At 38.1% G+C, this 13,959-nt stretch overlaps 2 protein-coding genes across 3 annotated transcripts in view; one reads left to right on the forward strand and one right to left on the reverse strand.

Moving 5' to 3' along the window:
- The first annotated feature begins 9,297 nt into the window (after positions 1–9,297).
- Positions 9,298–13,959, forward strand: part of LOC116018937 (diphosphomevalonate decarboxylase 2-like) — a 9,903-nt gene continuing 5,241 nt past the window's right edge. Inside the window, exons 1-9 of the mRNA XM_031258990.1 lie at positions 9,298–9,698; positions 10,482–10,680; positions 11,176–11,239; positions 11,734–11,797; positions 11,903–11,983; positions 12,602–12,688; positions 12,800–12,957; positions 13,073–13,121; positions 13,742–13,866. Coding sequence (XP_031114850.1) covers positions 9,486–9,698; positions 10,482–10,680; positions 11,176–11,239; positions 11,734–11,797; positions 11,903–11,983; positions 12,602–12,688; positions 12,800–12,957; positions 13,073–13,121; positions 13,742–13,866 — 1,040 coding nt within the window. The 5' untranslated portion in view covers positions 9,298–9,485. The remainder of the gene's footprint in view (positions 9,699–10,481; positions 10,681–11,175; positions 11,240–11,733; positions 11,798–11,902; positions 11,984–12,601; positions 12,689–12,799; positions 12,958–13,072; positions 13,122–13,741; positions 13,867–13,959) is intronic.
- Positions 13,172–13,959, reverse strand: part of LOC116018936 (pentatricopeptide repeat-containing protein At4g17616) — a 10,859-nt gene continuing 10,071 nt past the window's right edge. Inside the window, exon 4 of one of the 2 annotated variants that reach the window (XM_031258987.1) lies at positions 13,172–13,880. The gene's annotated coding sequence lies outside the window, so the exon portion shown is untranslated. Of the gene's footprint in view, positions 13,899–13,959 lie in introns of both variants that reach the window. The other variant, XM_031258988.1, reaches the window with a different exon arrangement.

The following is a 13,959-nucleotide window of genomic DNA, read 5'->3' on the forward strand; positions in this document are numbered from 1 at the left end:
TTTTTATCTTTTCTTTTCTTCTTGAAGATAAAGTGTAAAATTATGAGTGAATGCGAAAAAATGAAAAATATATAACACTGTAGTTTTGCAATACTTGATCTTTTAACATGAAAGACTGTGTAACATCATTCTTTCTTACTGTGAAGTGTGAATGAGATGACATGAATTTGTAGGTATATGATCTTTGTTGACTAGTCGAAAATATCTGTAATTAGACAAAATTGTTCGCTATTTCTAGTAAAATAATACTGAGTATTCAATAAATTACTCCCAAAAATAAGAATATTCTTTTTTTTTTTTTGGCAAAAGGGTCAAATAGACCCATGCACTAACACTGATTGTTCATCCAACACCATGAACTAAAATATGATCCATATAGGTCATTATACTCATAATTATTTTGCATCTAGCATTTTTAGCCTATTTCTAATAAGTAACCCATCTAATTTGATGACATGGAAAAATAAAATTAGAAAAAATGATGACATGTTATTTATATGGATGTTTTGGATGATTTCCACCATATTTCGTTAATGAAAAAAATAATTTCTTGCAATAAAATAGGGTAGAAATCAAAATTGTTATATAAAGTTTTAACTACATGAGTATATGTATAGCGGGGTATTCACTATCGTTCGGTAATAAAATTTCATGGAAATCGATATATAAAAATTAAATTATTGTATTGGGTAAATTTTATTTTATTTTAAAAATAAATTAATATTTTTAGATTTTTGGATAATTTAATAATTTAAGATATTGTATTTTTGGATGATTTCTTGGAAAGAAATAGGGCAGAAATCAAAGTTGCTATATAAAGTTTCAACTACGTGTACTGTGTATGTATAGCGGGTATTCTGTGTCATTCGACAATGAGATTTCATGAAAATTGATAAATAAAAATTAAATTATTTTTTAAAAAATAATAAAATTTACCCAATATAATATCTTAAGTTATTATATTTAATTTAAATATATTGATTTTCATGGAATTTCATTGCCGAACAACTTTGAATATCCCACTATACATACACAGTCGTGCAGTACACTATAATTAAAACATTATATAACAATTTTGATTTCTACCCTATTTCATTGCAATAAATCATTTTCTTCATTAATGAAATAGGGTAAAATCATCCAAAACATTCATATAAATAACATGTCATCATTTTTTATTATTTTATTTTTTCATGTCAACAAATTATATGGGTTACTTGTTAGAAATGGGCTAAAAATGCTAGATGAAAAATAATTAGGAGTATAATGACTTAGATGGGCCATATTTTAGTTCATGGTGCTGGATGAACAATCAGTGTTAGTACATGGGTCTATTTGACCCTTTTGCCTTTTTATTTTTTATTTTTTATTTTTTATTCTGTTTTCAAAAAAGGGTGAATGCAGAAATTCATAGTGAGAGTGCTGAGTGCATTGCCATTAGCAGGCGTTGTTTGACTTGAAAGTGAAAGTATGCTTCATTTTGGCACAGAGCTGATACTTTAGTGGGATAGAATTCCACCTATTTGGGTTGGTGAACAAATGGCATCAGTCCAAAATTGAGTACTACTATTCTTAAATTATTTAATTTATTTCATATTTAATATTATGTATTTTTTTTAGTTTAAATAGATGCTTTCAAGATCCACAAATTATATTCTTTAATCTGTCTTGTATGTCCCTACTCCAGTGGTGCTTTTGGAATTTAGAATAGAGTAATGCTACTTTGAGGGGGAAAAATATTAACCCTAATCCTGTGTGACGGGTTTGACCACGAAAATCCTGCTCCACTCAATCTACCATCCTTTTCAAGTTAAATGAATGAGTATAATTTTATTTGAATGTCTTGTTATATTTTGGCTAATTTATTAATAGACAATTATTATGAATAATTTTTGGATAACATTGAAGATGAAATCATTTTATTTCGGAATTATAATGCGATTTATTACTATTATTATTATTATTATTATTATTATTATTATTATTATTATTATATAAAGACTTAGTAGTGAAAAAGGTCCATTTTTTTTGTCATTTGATATTACATACATCTATTTTTTTAATTAAATGATAAATTTATATCAAATTTAAAAATTGTGTAATTTTATCAAATTTTATAAATCAATTTACAAAAACTACTTTGATTGGTCAAACAAATTGTTGTATGACGGTATCAGTGTTACTTTTCTAGTCATTGTACCAATAAACTAGTTAGAAGGGTTTTTGATTAAAATGGGAACATTTGATGTGATTTGAACAAAAAGAAAATAAAAAATTAAATTCTGGACTGAAATGAAAAAAATATATATTTTCAAAATGTGTTTCGAGTCAATTGGTATTATGTGTGTGTGTGTGAAACAATTTTAATATTATGTCACACATTTGGGAAAAAAATACATATCTTGACAGATAATGCACTTTTCAAAAATTCGTTAAAATCGTGTAAAACGCATATGGCATGTATTTCTTTCACTAGTTAATTCAAAGGCATTTTGGAAATAAGTTGTTTCCCATTTTAGTAGAAAAAGAAATTCAAAATATTCTTATTTTTATTTCGGTTTTGGGTGACGAGGGAAACCTACATCTAGTACTCAAAGGTGTGTATTGTGCAAGATTCGTTCATATAAACACAAAAAAAAAAAAAGATAAACTGCATTATGAAGATCATGTATTCATGTGAGACGAGTTTGACTAAGAATGTATTAGAAAGAATTGAATTCGTGACATTTTAAACTATATCAGATGTTTTCGTTTTAGTAAAAATAATAATAAATCTCAAGTTTGAAAGATGAAATTGAGTTAGATTTTTCTGAATCATATAGTATAATTAGATAAAACTGCACACAATTCTCAAATTTAGTATGGAGCGTAAAATTGTGAAATTTAAAAAGTCAAAATATACTCGTCATGAGACCCAATCCCACAAAAAATTGCAATTCTTTCACCAATAAAACTAATATGAGAAGTTTATACAAATTAAACAATGAATAATTTGTACGAATTAAAATATAAATTATGATAAAAGCCATTGTGTGCAAAGTGTACAATCACATGCAAAGGTTGAAAATGTTGGAGATTGACGAGATGACTCGCAATTTACCTCCTCAAAATAAGTAGAGATTCTGAGAGTTTAAAATTAGACTGACACTTTGACTTAAGGGTGTGTTTGGAAAGCAGGAAAATGACATCTGAAAAATGAATCATTTTCCGGAAAACAATTTCATTTCCGGTGTATGGCTGCAGAGTAGAAAACTGTATTTGTGTGTTTGGTTCATTTTCTGGAAAATGATTATTTTGTATAATTATATATTTTAATTATTGTATTTAGAATATTAAAATATTTGTAATATTATTTATATATAATAATAATAATTTTTAAAAAAAAAAACATACATCACTGGTTTCCGCCGGCGGAAACCAGAGCAGATGGAGATCGAAACCAGATCTGGTCTGGTGCGGAAACCAGACCAGATCTGGTTTCCCTCCGGAAATCAGAGCAGTGCTCTGGTTTTCGGCGGGAAACCAGAGTAGGACTTTGGTTTCCGGCGAAAACCAAAGTCGGAAAATGACTTTATGCTTTCCGCTTTCCGGGACTTTGCTTTCCGCCGAACTAGGACTTTGCTTGCTTGTCATTTTCCGCTTTCCGCATTTTTTAGGCGGAAGTCATTTTCCTCCAAATTGGGGTGATTTTCCCCAGTCAACGAAATCATTTTCCGTTGACTGGATTTTCCAAGCCTTCCCAAACACTGAAAACCCGGAAAATGATTTATGAAAATGATTTTTCGGGTTTCCAAACACACCCTAAGCTGAGAAACTTTTTTTTTTTTTTTGAAAGCAAACTCAACGAGTATATAGATTATAGTAATGAAGAAATCGAGTCCGAAGGGACAACGTCCCAAAACAAAGAGCTCACTTGAGAAACGGCAGATGCCGCGAGTTTATGAGCTATAACATTTGCTAATCTAGAAACATGGGAAATATGACAGCAAGTAAAAGAATTGATTGTAGTCCACTACAGAGTTGGTAGCAATCCGTATGAACATCCACTGTCTGCACTCCCTTACTTAAAAGCCATAACAATGTTTCTTTGCAAGCAATAGTTTCGGCTATAAGGGGTGAAAAACAGTCCCGAACAGGACCGACACAGGCAGCTGCAAACTCCCCTCCAGGCTCGAACAGAACTGCTCCAAAGGTTGCTTTCATGGTGACCGGGTTGTAATTTGCATCGAAATAACAAACTGGCCGCGGCGGCTGTGAGGATTGGGCTGCTTCTGGAGGATTGGCGCCGTTTTGCTGGTGAGTGGGAAGGTTTGCCGCTGTCCAGGCCTGCAGTGTAGATGCCGCAGTAGCTGCTGTGCTCTTCGGCGTCGGCAGATTGAGCTCCCACACCGCTCGATTTCTGGCCCGCCAGATGTGGTAGAGGACCCCAACTGCCAAACAAGCATCCTCTTCAGTCAACGTGACCAACATATTAGAAAACCAATCATTAAAATTATTGCCAACAATGGATGAACAAGGTATGTGTGACTCATGCCAAGCTAATTGTGAAAAGTCACACCAAATTAAAGCATGCATTGTGTCTTCATGAACAAGACCACACATTGGACATGAAGGATCAACTTCCACCTTCTTTAAGATCAAATTTGTAGTGACTGGGAGTATATTATTAAGAGCCCTCCATAGAAACATCTTCCACTTGGGAGGAACTTTTAATTTCCATAGTGGAACCCATGAACCAGAGTTGACTTGGGGACCATCATAATCTCCGATAATACTCCTGTAGCCGTTATTGACGGAATAACAGCCCCTTGGATCACCATACCAGTACCATGAGTCCTCATAGTCCGGGGAAATAGGCAGCTTTAATATACGATTGACATCAGCAGGCAAAAAGATGTCAGACAATATAGCCTGATCCCACGAACAAGAATCTTCTGCGAACAGGCCAGACACAAGAGAACCATTGAGTGGGGTGGCATGGGGGTGTGAACCATTGGGTTGTCGTCATCAGGGAGCCATTGGTGACCCCAGATGAATGTTGACTTTCCATTCCCAATTCTCCGCCTTATGCCTCCGTAGATAAGCTCATGAGCTGCCATAATACTCCTCCAACAGAAACTTGGGCAACTACCAATCTCAGCATCAATAAAAGAAGATTTTGGGAAATATCTTGCTTTATAAACTCTTGCCACAAGGGAGTGGGGCATAGTTAAAAAACGCCATGCTTGTTTACCCAGCATAGCCAGATTGAAAGCACGAAGCTCTTTAAACCCAGTCCACCAAATTTCTTCGGCACACATAGCCTATCCCACGCCTTCCAATGAATCCCTCTATCTGTCCCAGAATCCCACCAGAACTTGTTCATGGTTCTTTCAATTGACAGGCAAACTGACTCAGGGAGTAAAAAAACACTCATTGAGAAAGTGGTCATAGCTTGAGCTACACTTTTCAATAAGATTTCCTTACCAGCCTGAGACAAAAGTTTCTTATTCCATGAGCATATTCTTTGTCTGATCTTATCCTCGATATAAGTAAAAGCAGCTTTTTTATTTCTCCCTACAAAGGCGGGTAGGCCTAGATATTTTCCAAAGTTTGGAGCGTGAGTAACATTCAAAATCCCCGCCACCTCTTCTCTTGCATCTACAGAGGTGTTCTTACTGAAACAGATACTGGATTTTGAATAATTAACTGCCTGACCAGATAATTCCTCATAAAAATCCAAACAAAATTTTACTGCTCCTGCTTCTTGGGCATTTGCTTTAAAGAAAAGCAGGCTATCATCTGCAAAAAATAAATGAGAAATCGGAGGAGCACCCCTTGCAACCCTACAACCATGAATTGAACCATTGGCCTGGGCATTCTGGAGTAGCACAGACAGGCTTTCTGCACAAATGATGAACAAATATGGGGAAAGGGGGTCCCCCTGTCGTAGACCTCTCGTAGGAATTACCTGTCCACTACTGTTCCCATTAACTAGAAAGTTATACGAGACAGTAGTAACACAAAGCATGCGCAGGTCCACCCACTTACTATTAAAGCCCAAGGCCTCCAACATACCCCGTAGAAAAGGCCACTACATACGATCATACGCCTTTGCCATATCCAATTTCAGTGCACCCCATCCCACCATGCCACATTGTTTCCTATTCAGAAAGTGCCCCACTTCCGCTGCCAGTAAGATATTGTCTGTGATTAACCTGTTGGGGATAAAGGCACTCTGAGACTCCGAGATAATACCATCCAACAGATGCTTCATCCTATTCACCGGCATCTTTGCCATAATCTTATACACCACATTACATAAAGCTATTGGTCTGAGATCAGACATGTACTTAGGAATGTTTTTCTTAGGAATCAACACAACATTAGTTTCATTCAAGCCAGTAGGGAAAGAACAGGAGTTAAGACAGTTTAGTACAAAAGTTGACACATCCTCCCCCACCACATCCCAGTAATGTTGATAGAACCCCGGGTTCATCCCATCAGGACCAGGAGCCTTATCAGGGAACATGGAAAACAAGGTTGATTTTACCTGCTCAGCAGTAAAAGGACGCGATAATAGATCATTGTCAGCCTGAGAGACCCGGGGGGCAATAGAACTAAAAAAATTTTGACCAGGGGCAGAGCCTCCAGACTGAAAAATTTTAGCAAAGTAAGCCAACACAACTGGCCTCACTGCCTCCCCCTCAACCCATGCCCCAGCCTCATTCTTAAGTTTAGATAAAATATTTTTCTTCTTTCGATCAGAGGCATACCTGTGGTAAAAACGTGTGTTGGCATCGGCTCCCTTCAGCCAGTGTTGCTTAGCACGTTGTCTCCAAAAAGTATCTTCCTGGGCTTCCATGCGGATCAACTGATTCTCCAACCGTTGGAACTCAGCCAGAGAAGCCGGGTCCCTATGGTCACGAATTGCCTGCTGTCTTCTGCGTAGGGTTCTAATTTGCTCCCCAAACTTATGGAAATGGTCCCCACCCCACTTCCTCAATCTTTCACCACACAGCGCAAGCAGCTCATTAGATCAATTGACCTCCCATCCTTCCATGAATCCTCAACCACTCCTCTGCACCCCTCATCATGTAGCCAGGCCATCTCGAACTTGAAACCATTTGCAGTTCTACCAGGTTGCTGTTCAGGTGGGTTTAAAGATAAGAAGATAGCTGAGTGATCCAAAGTGCGAGTCAGGTTATTCTCAACATATGCCCCGCATAACAAAGAGCACCAGTCCTCAGAAGCCAACACTTTATCCAGTCTCTCCTCCATCCAACCTGCAGTGCCCTTTCCTCTTTCCCAAGTGAACTGATAACCCCGCATAGGCAGCTGGGCTAATCTACACTCATCAACAGCCTCCCCAAACCCCGAGAGTAGAGTGTTCGGGTGAGGGTTGCCAGCTCTCTTTTCAGACTGGAATAAAAGATCATTGAAATCCCCTAGTACAACCCACAGCAACTGTGATTGTTGAGCTAGAGACCTGAGCAAGTCCCATGAGTCCTTCCTTCTTACCCTTTCAGGGTAACCATAGAAACATGTCATCCGCCACAAAGCACCTTCATGCGTAACCTTTACATCAATATGGTTACGCGAAAAACTCAACAGACTCGCCGTGCAGTTCTTCCTCCAAAATAGTGCAAGACCTCCACTCAATCCAATCGCTTCAACATAAAATAAACCTTCAAAACCAAGTTTGACACGGAGATGCTCTGCATGCCCCCTGCCAACCTTGGTTTCCATAAGATACAAGAACTCGGGCTTCTTACGGGACACTAAGTCCATAATCTCGCGAACTGTACGTGGATCACCCAAGCCACGACAGTTCCAACTAACGATGCTCATGATGACGGGCGGGTCTGTGAAACAGAACCCGCCATGGACAAGTTTTTTGGAATGTCAGACATTGTTACGTCACCATTGCCACCACCATTACGCCTTCCACCACCGCCCCCAGACCCTTCACGTCGCCTCTTGAGCGCCCATAACAGTTACGCCTTCCACCACCATTGCCACTCGACCATAACAGCCTCAACCGGACTGCTCACTATGTGCTCTTGAGCGCCCGACGAAGCCGACACAGCCGAGATACCTTCCGACGGGCCTTCAGCCGGTATTAACCATGGTTCTCTAACTGCTCGGGGACCACGGCCTCCACCTGCCTTAAGTGCCGGACCGAATTGATATAGCTCCACCGGCATTGGGTTGTCTCTCGCCTTAATACAAAATTTATAAGCATGCCCTAGCAAACCACAGCAAAAACAATAAGTATGAAGCCGTTCGTATTTGAAAAGAACCCAACAGGTTGATTTATCTCTTTTTATCAATTTCATTCCACGTTTAAGAGGTCTGTTAACAGGAACCGAGACCCTTATACGATAGAAAGTTCTCCAGGGCACTCCAGCGAACCTCTCATCGCAGCGAACAAACGAACCAATATGATTACCAATTTGTTCAAGAACCGGATCCGACGTATACCCCATCGAGAGATCGTAGACCTGAATCCACATATCGACAGAGTCCAGTACCACGTCCCTCGGGAGTACACCATCTTTCACTTGTCTACACACAAGGGTATGGTTTTCAAACGACCATGGACCTTCCTCCAAGACCCGCACCATGTCTGACTCATGATAGAAGACAAACAAGAATAGGTTTGGCTGAAGTTCCGTAACCTGAACTTCTTTAACTGGCTGCCACACGGAAGCCATGCCCTGCCTCATGAACTCAACCTTGATGAGTTTAACGGTGAGGAAACGTCCAACAATCACCCATGATTGCTGCCCGCCAACCTGAATGACTCCGACGTCGTCCCCAACAGGTGCGAAGGCCTCATCGTCATCATCAAGCGCCCAATCGGCCCAACGTGTTGTTAACCTGTTGACACCACCGTCACTCGTCGTGTTCGCCATGCAGCCAACGTAACCACAAAAAGCAACGCCGAAGAAAAAAAATATAACGCTGAACAAACTCAACGAGGGAAAACCGTCGACAGAAACGGAAGGAAAGCCGGAGAAGGAAGAAGAAAACCTAGGAAAACCTAGTAGGAGAGGCGAAACCCTAGACAAGCTAGAGAGAGACTTATCACACTTCTAAGCTGAGAAACTTAATTTATCAAAAAAAAAAAAAAAAAACATCAGTAATAAATAAAATTATGGAGTAGTATTTAAATAGCAACGGCGTCGTATCAATGTAACGAACTACTCCAGGCAGGACTGGAGTGGAGGACTGGAGTGGACCCCACAGCAGAAAATCAAACTACCAAACTCTGTCGTTCAACAATGGAGTCCCAGCAGTGGCGGCAGCCACCCATCTGCTCTATATTATACTACTTGTATCAGCACACCTTATTCTCCTATATATACACACACACACACACACACACACACACACACACACACACACATATCTCGCTGTAAGATCCAACCTCGCAAATTCTCTCTCTATCTCCATACCTCGCTTTCTCCGCCTGTGTCCATACTCTTCGGAAATCGGAATCAATGGCGGAGGAGAAGAAATGGGTGTTGATGGTGACAGCCCAGACGCCGACGAACATAGCGGTGATTAAGTACTGGGGGAAGAGGGACGAGACCCTAATCCTCCCCATCAATGACAGCATCAGCGTTACCCTCGACCCAGCCCACCTCTGCACCACCACCACCGTCGCCGTCAGCCCTGCGTTCCAACAAGATCGCATGTGGCTCAACGGAAAGGTACCAATTTTATACTTCTCAAGTTTTTTTTTTTTTTTTTGGATTTGTGATACAAAGAAAACTGGAAGCTTAGGAAATTGAAAAAATCAACTGAAATTTGAGGATGGAAAATCTTCAATTTTAGTACCCGGGACTAGCTTGTATTTTGAAATTACAATTCTTATTCCCTATTTTCCCTACTTGCCCACAGAAAGGCGAAATTCCCTCGCCCCCAAGTCCTCACATCCTGGCCCAACATAATAGTGCTGAGATAAATCACTGTGATTCAGCTACTCATTTAGATGGGAGGACCAGTGTTATAGTGTCAGTGTCCATGAGGAGTCCATCACATTGGGTGTAACTTTCACCATGAGTCCACCACATTGGGTGTAACTTCCACACTGCGGCTATTCGATGGGAGGACCAATGTTTGGTGCCCACAATGAGTCCACCATACAATAGTGCCGTATAATTTCCACATTGCAACTATCAGGGCTTGATGCCTCAATCATGTGTCCTTGCCTGTAATCAAGAATCAATTGAGCTGCCTATGCGGGCCCCTATTTTCCCTACTCTTTTGTGAGTTAGTGTGGTTTACTCAAGTGGAAGCTCTAAGTTCAATCACTCAAGTCTTGATGAAATGGGGGCATATGCGTGGTGGGATTTGGTCTATTACTCTAGCCATGGACTGGAGACTTGATCATTTATTCCCATTTGGGTTATTGAAACCATGAAGTTGTGAGTTGAAAGAAACTTTCAAAACACAACTTATAATTGTAATGCTGGTTTTCTTGTATTGTTCAGGAAATACCACTCTCTGGAGGCAGATATCAGAATTGTCTAAGGGAAATTAGAGCTCGTGCTTGTGATGTTGAAGATGAGAAGAAGGGTATCAAGATCTCGAAAAAGGATTGGGAGAACCTGCATCTGCATATCGCTTCCTATAATAATTTCCCTACTGCTGCGGGCTTGGCTTCTTCTGCTGCTGGTTTTGCCTGCCTCGGTATTGTGCCATTGTCTCTTCATTTTAAACCTTGCTATAACTTTGGCTATATGAAGTCTATAATCATGGCAGAGTAGTTCTCGTTATTCTAATAAAATGGAGGTCAAATAGTTACTAGTTTAATAAACACAAGATCCACAAATGAAACTTGTAAAAGAATTACTGTATAATTTATTTTACTGTAAATTAAGACAGGAAATCATGGCATTGACTTTTTGTTAACATCTTGTGTGGCAAATTTATTCACAAAGTTCCTGAGCTGAACATATGCAATGCATGCTATGTTGGAAGATGATGGTCTTTACATAGCTAGTTCTAAAACTCTCCCCCCTTCATGTCATTATCTTTAATCAATGCCAATAAAGATGATGATTTTCTTCATGGCAATATTGAAATCTTAACTTCTTTTTTTTTTTCCTGTGTTTGACTACCTATTCTGGTATCTTTGTTGTATGGCTTTAAGTTGAGTACATTAAATTTTGCCTCCTAATGCAGTTTTTGCCCTTGGAAAGCTAATGAATGTGAAAGAAGATAATAGTCAACTTTCTGCTATAGCAAGGTAATTTTTCTTTTTGCTGTGTGTGTTTGTGTTTAATTTTTATTTTGACATATGTTTTGTTTTACAATAATTTACTCTAAAATTTTACAGTAATGATCACAGAATTCATTTACTTGATTTCTGTTTCCAGACTTAAATGTTTGTTTAACAGAACTAATTTCGATTGTTTTTCCATGATGATATTTCATACTCTCTGTCTCATTTTACTTGTCATGTTTATTATTCACTAGTCAAACCAATTCTTTCTTTTTTACTTATTTTCTTTAGTATTTTTTTTTTAAATTTTAATAGTACTTTTAATGTAGTTTTTAAATATATAAATTTTTTATATACTAATATTAAATTTAATATTATGAACAATTGAATTAAAAATAATTTCAGCTAAGCCTAGTTAACTGAACCAGACACATAAAATGGGACGGGTGTAATATTAACTATTAACTATGCAAGAAGCAACCAATATGACAACTTTATTTATCCATAATCATATGCAGGCAAGGTTCAGGAAGTGCTTGCAGAAGTCTATTTGGAGGATTTGTTAAGTGGAACATGGGAAAAGTAGGTTTGGGTTTGGTTTCTAAATTTGTAGTAGCATCTTTCAAGAAAGGGTTCCATTGATCTATCTAGTTTATTAAATTACATAACCCTTGTTAATGCATGAAGGATGAAAATGGAAGTGATAGTCTTGCTGTTCAACTTGTGGATGAGAAGCACTGGGATGAGTTGGTTATTATCATTGCAGTGGTATGTTACTATCTTTCTTATGTTTGATTTATTATTGCATTAGACTATCAAAGAAAACTGAAAAAAAAAGTTCTTAGTGTCAAAGAAAACAGACCCTTCTGTTTTATGTTCTCAAATTCAAACTGAAGAAACTTTCCAGTTAGTAAACGGGTGGGTCAATGTTCTGCTCTTGTTTCTTTGTTGTTTGAAGAGAGACTTTCTCCATCTCTACTGTGTTTTTGTTTTCTTTCTCCAGTCGCCAACCTATGGCTTATTTATGAGGACAGGAACTATGTTCCTCCTTTTAAGTTGCATGTCTGTCTTCCAAAGAATTTCATATATTATTTTGTCCATAAATCCAATCCTGAAAGTATACTGTGTTCTTGAAAGGGAATTAGAGAGTTTTTCTTTGCATGATGTAATGATGTTGATAGAGCATTCTTTTGCTCTAGCTGATGGATGAAACAGTAATCAATAGGGTAAACCAAACTGTTATAACTACTTACTTGCATGATGTAACAATGAGGCAGGATTACCTCATCCTCATGTACTAACTACTAAGTAATCAATTTGGGATTTAAGATCTTGTTTACGTTTTTCTGCCAATGATACCAACCAACCCTTGTTTGAGTGTTTCAGGTAAGTTCAAGGCAGAAGGAAACAAGTAGCACTAGTGGAATGCGTGAGACTGTTGAAACCAGTCCACTTATACAGCACAGAGCAAAGGTATTCACTTCCACTATGTATTTTGGGTCATAGTCCCTTAAAACTGATCGTCACCCTTTCTAATTGCGGGTTGAATGCTGAAGTTCTCACTTTTATGTTGAATTCTTACAGGAGGTAGTTCCAAAACGAGTCATTCAAATGGAAGAAGCGATTAAAAATCGTGATTTTCCAACTTTTGCTCACCTAAGTTGTGCAGACAGCAACCAGTTTCATGCAGTCTGCCTCGACACTTCTCCTCCTATATTCTACATGAATGATACATCTCATAGGCAAGTTTTATCTCCCCCCTTTGTCTTTTTTTCTAACTTTAGGTATTACATTTGATGATCATTCCCAGGTAGAATTTCATACGTTTAAGCTTAAAATCACTGTCTCACCTTTCAGGATAATTAGCTGTGTCGAGAAATGGAATCGGTCAGAAGGAACTCCACAGGTCTGTCCTTTCCTTTCCACTTCACACCATCTCCTTGACTCATTGTCTAATTGGCATCTCAAATAGTTTAGATAAAACTTTCTAGAGATGTACAGTTTGTTAATATTACAGTTGATTCTGAAAGAATGAACATATAACGACTATAAATTGTAGTTCTGTATAGGCTTCTCCCTCTCTTGTCCTTATATTGAGCAAGGCTTCAAGAAACTAATCAGATGTGACTAGCTAGTCAATTGTTACCAACCATCTCGATTTATAGCTTTTTAGTACCCCTGTATGTTCCAAAAAGCATCTGAGCATTGGACAAAGATTGTCCGTGTCTGTGGTATTCTCTTAGAAAGAGTGTCAAATGCTTGTTGATTCATGCAAGGAACTGGATCTTGGACTTTCTAAGTTTCTCTTCACAGTTCATACAAATTTTTTAATGAGCCGTGTAGCACAATTATTATACCCTTGTTTGGTATGGTTGATGATTTTGTTTATTGCCTTCTATTCTCTGCAATTAGTTTTCAACATTGTGTTAATGCATTTTAAAGCTCTACTTATCAGAAACATAATGACCTGATTGACTACAAAGCTAATAATAATGGTTTTTATTTTTAACACAATGAATATTGCAGGTTGCTTACACTTTTGATGCCGGGCCAAATGCTGTTATGATTGCTCGCAATAGAAAGGCTGCCACTCTCCTTCTTCAAAGGCTGCTGTTTCACTTCCCTCCAAACTCAGACACCGATCTAAGCAGGTATTCATTCTGTCCTGTTGAACATCAGACACCTGTTAATTTTAGTGGTGAAACACATGAATCAGGCATTTTCAAAAAAAAAAAAAAAAAAAA

The sequence above is a fragment of the Ipomoea triloba genome, chromosome 5 (genome assembly GCF_003576645.1).
Source record: "Ipomoea triloba cultivar NCNSP0323 chromosome 5, ASM357664v1".
NCBI lineage: Eukaryota > Viridiplantae > Streptophyta > Magnoliopsida > Solanales > Convolvulaceae > Ipomoea > Ipomoea triloba.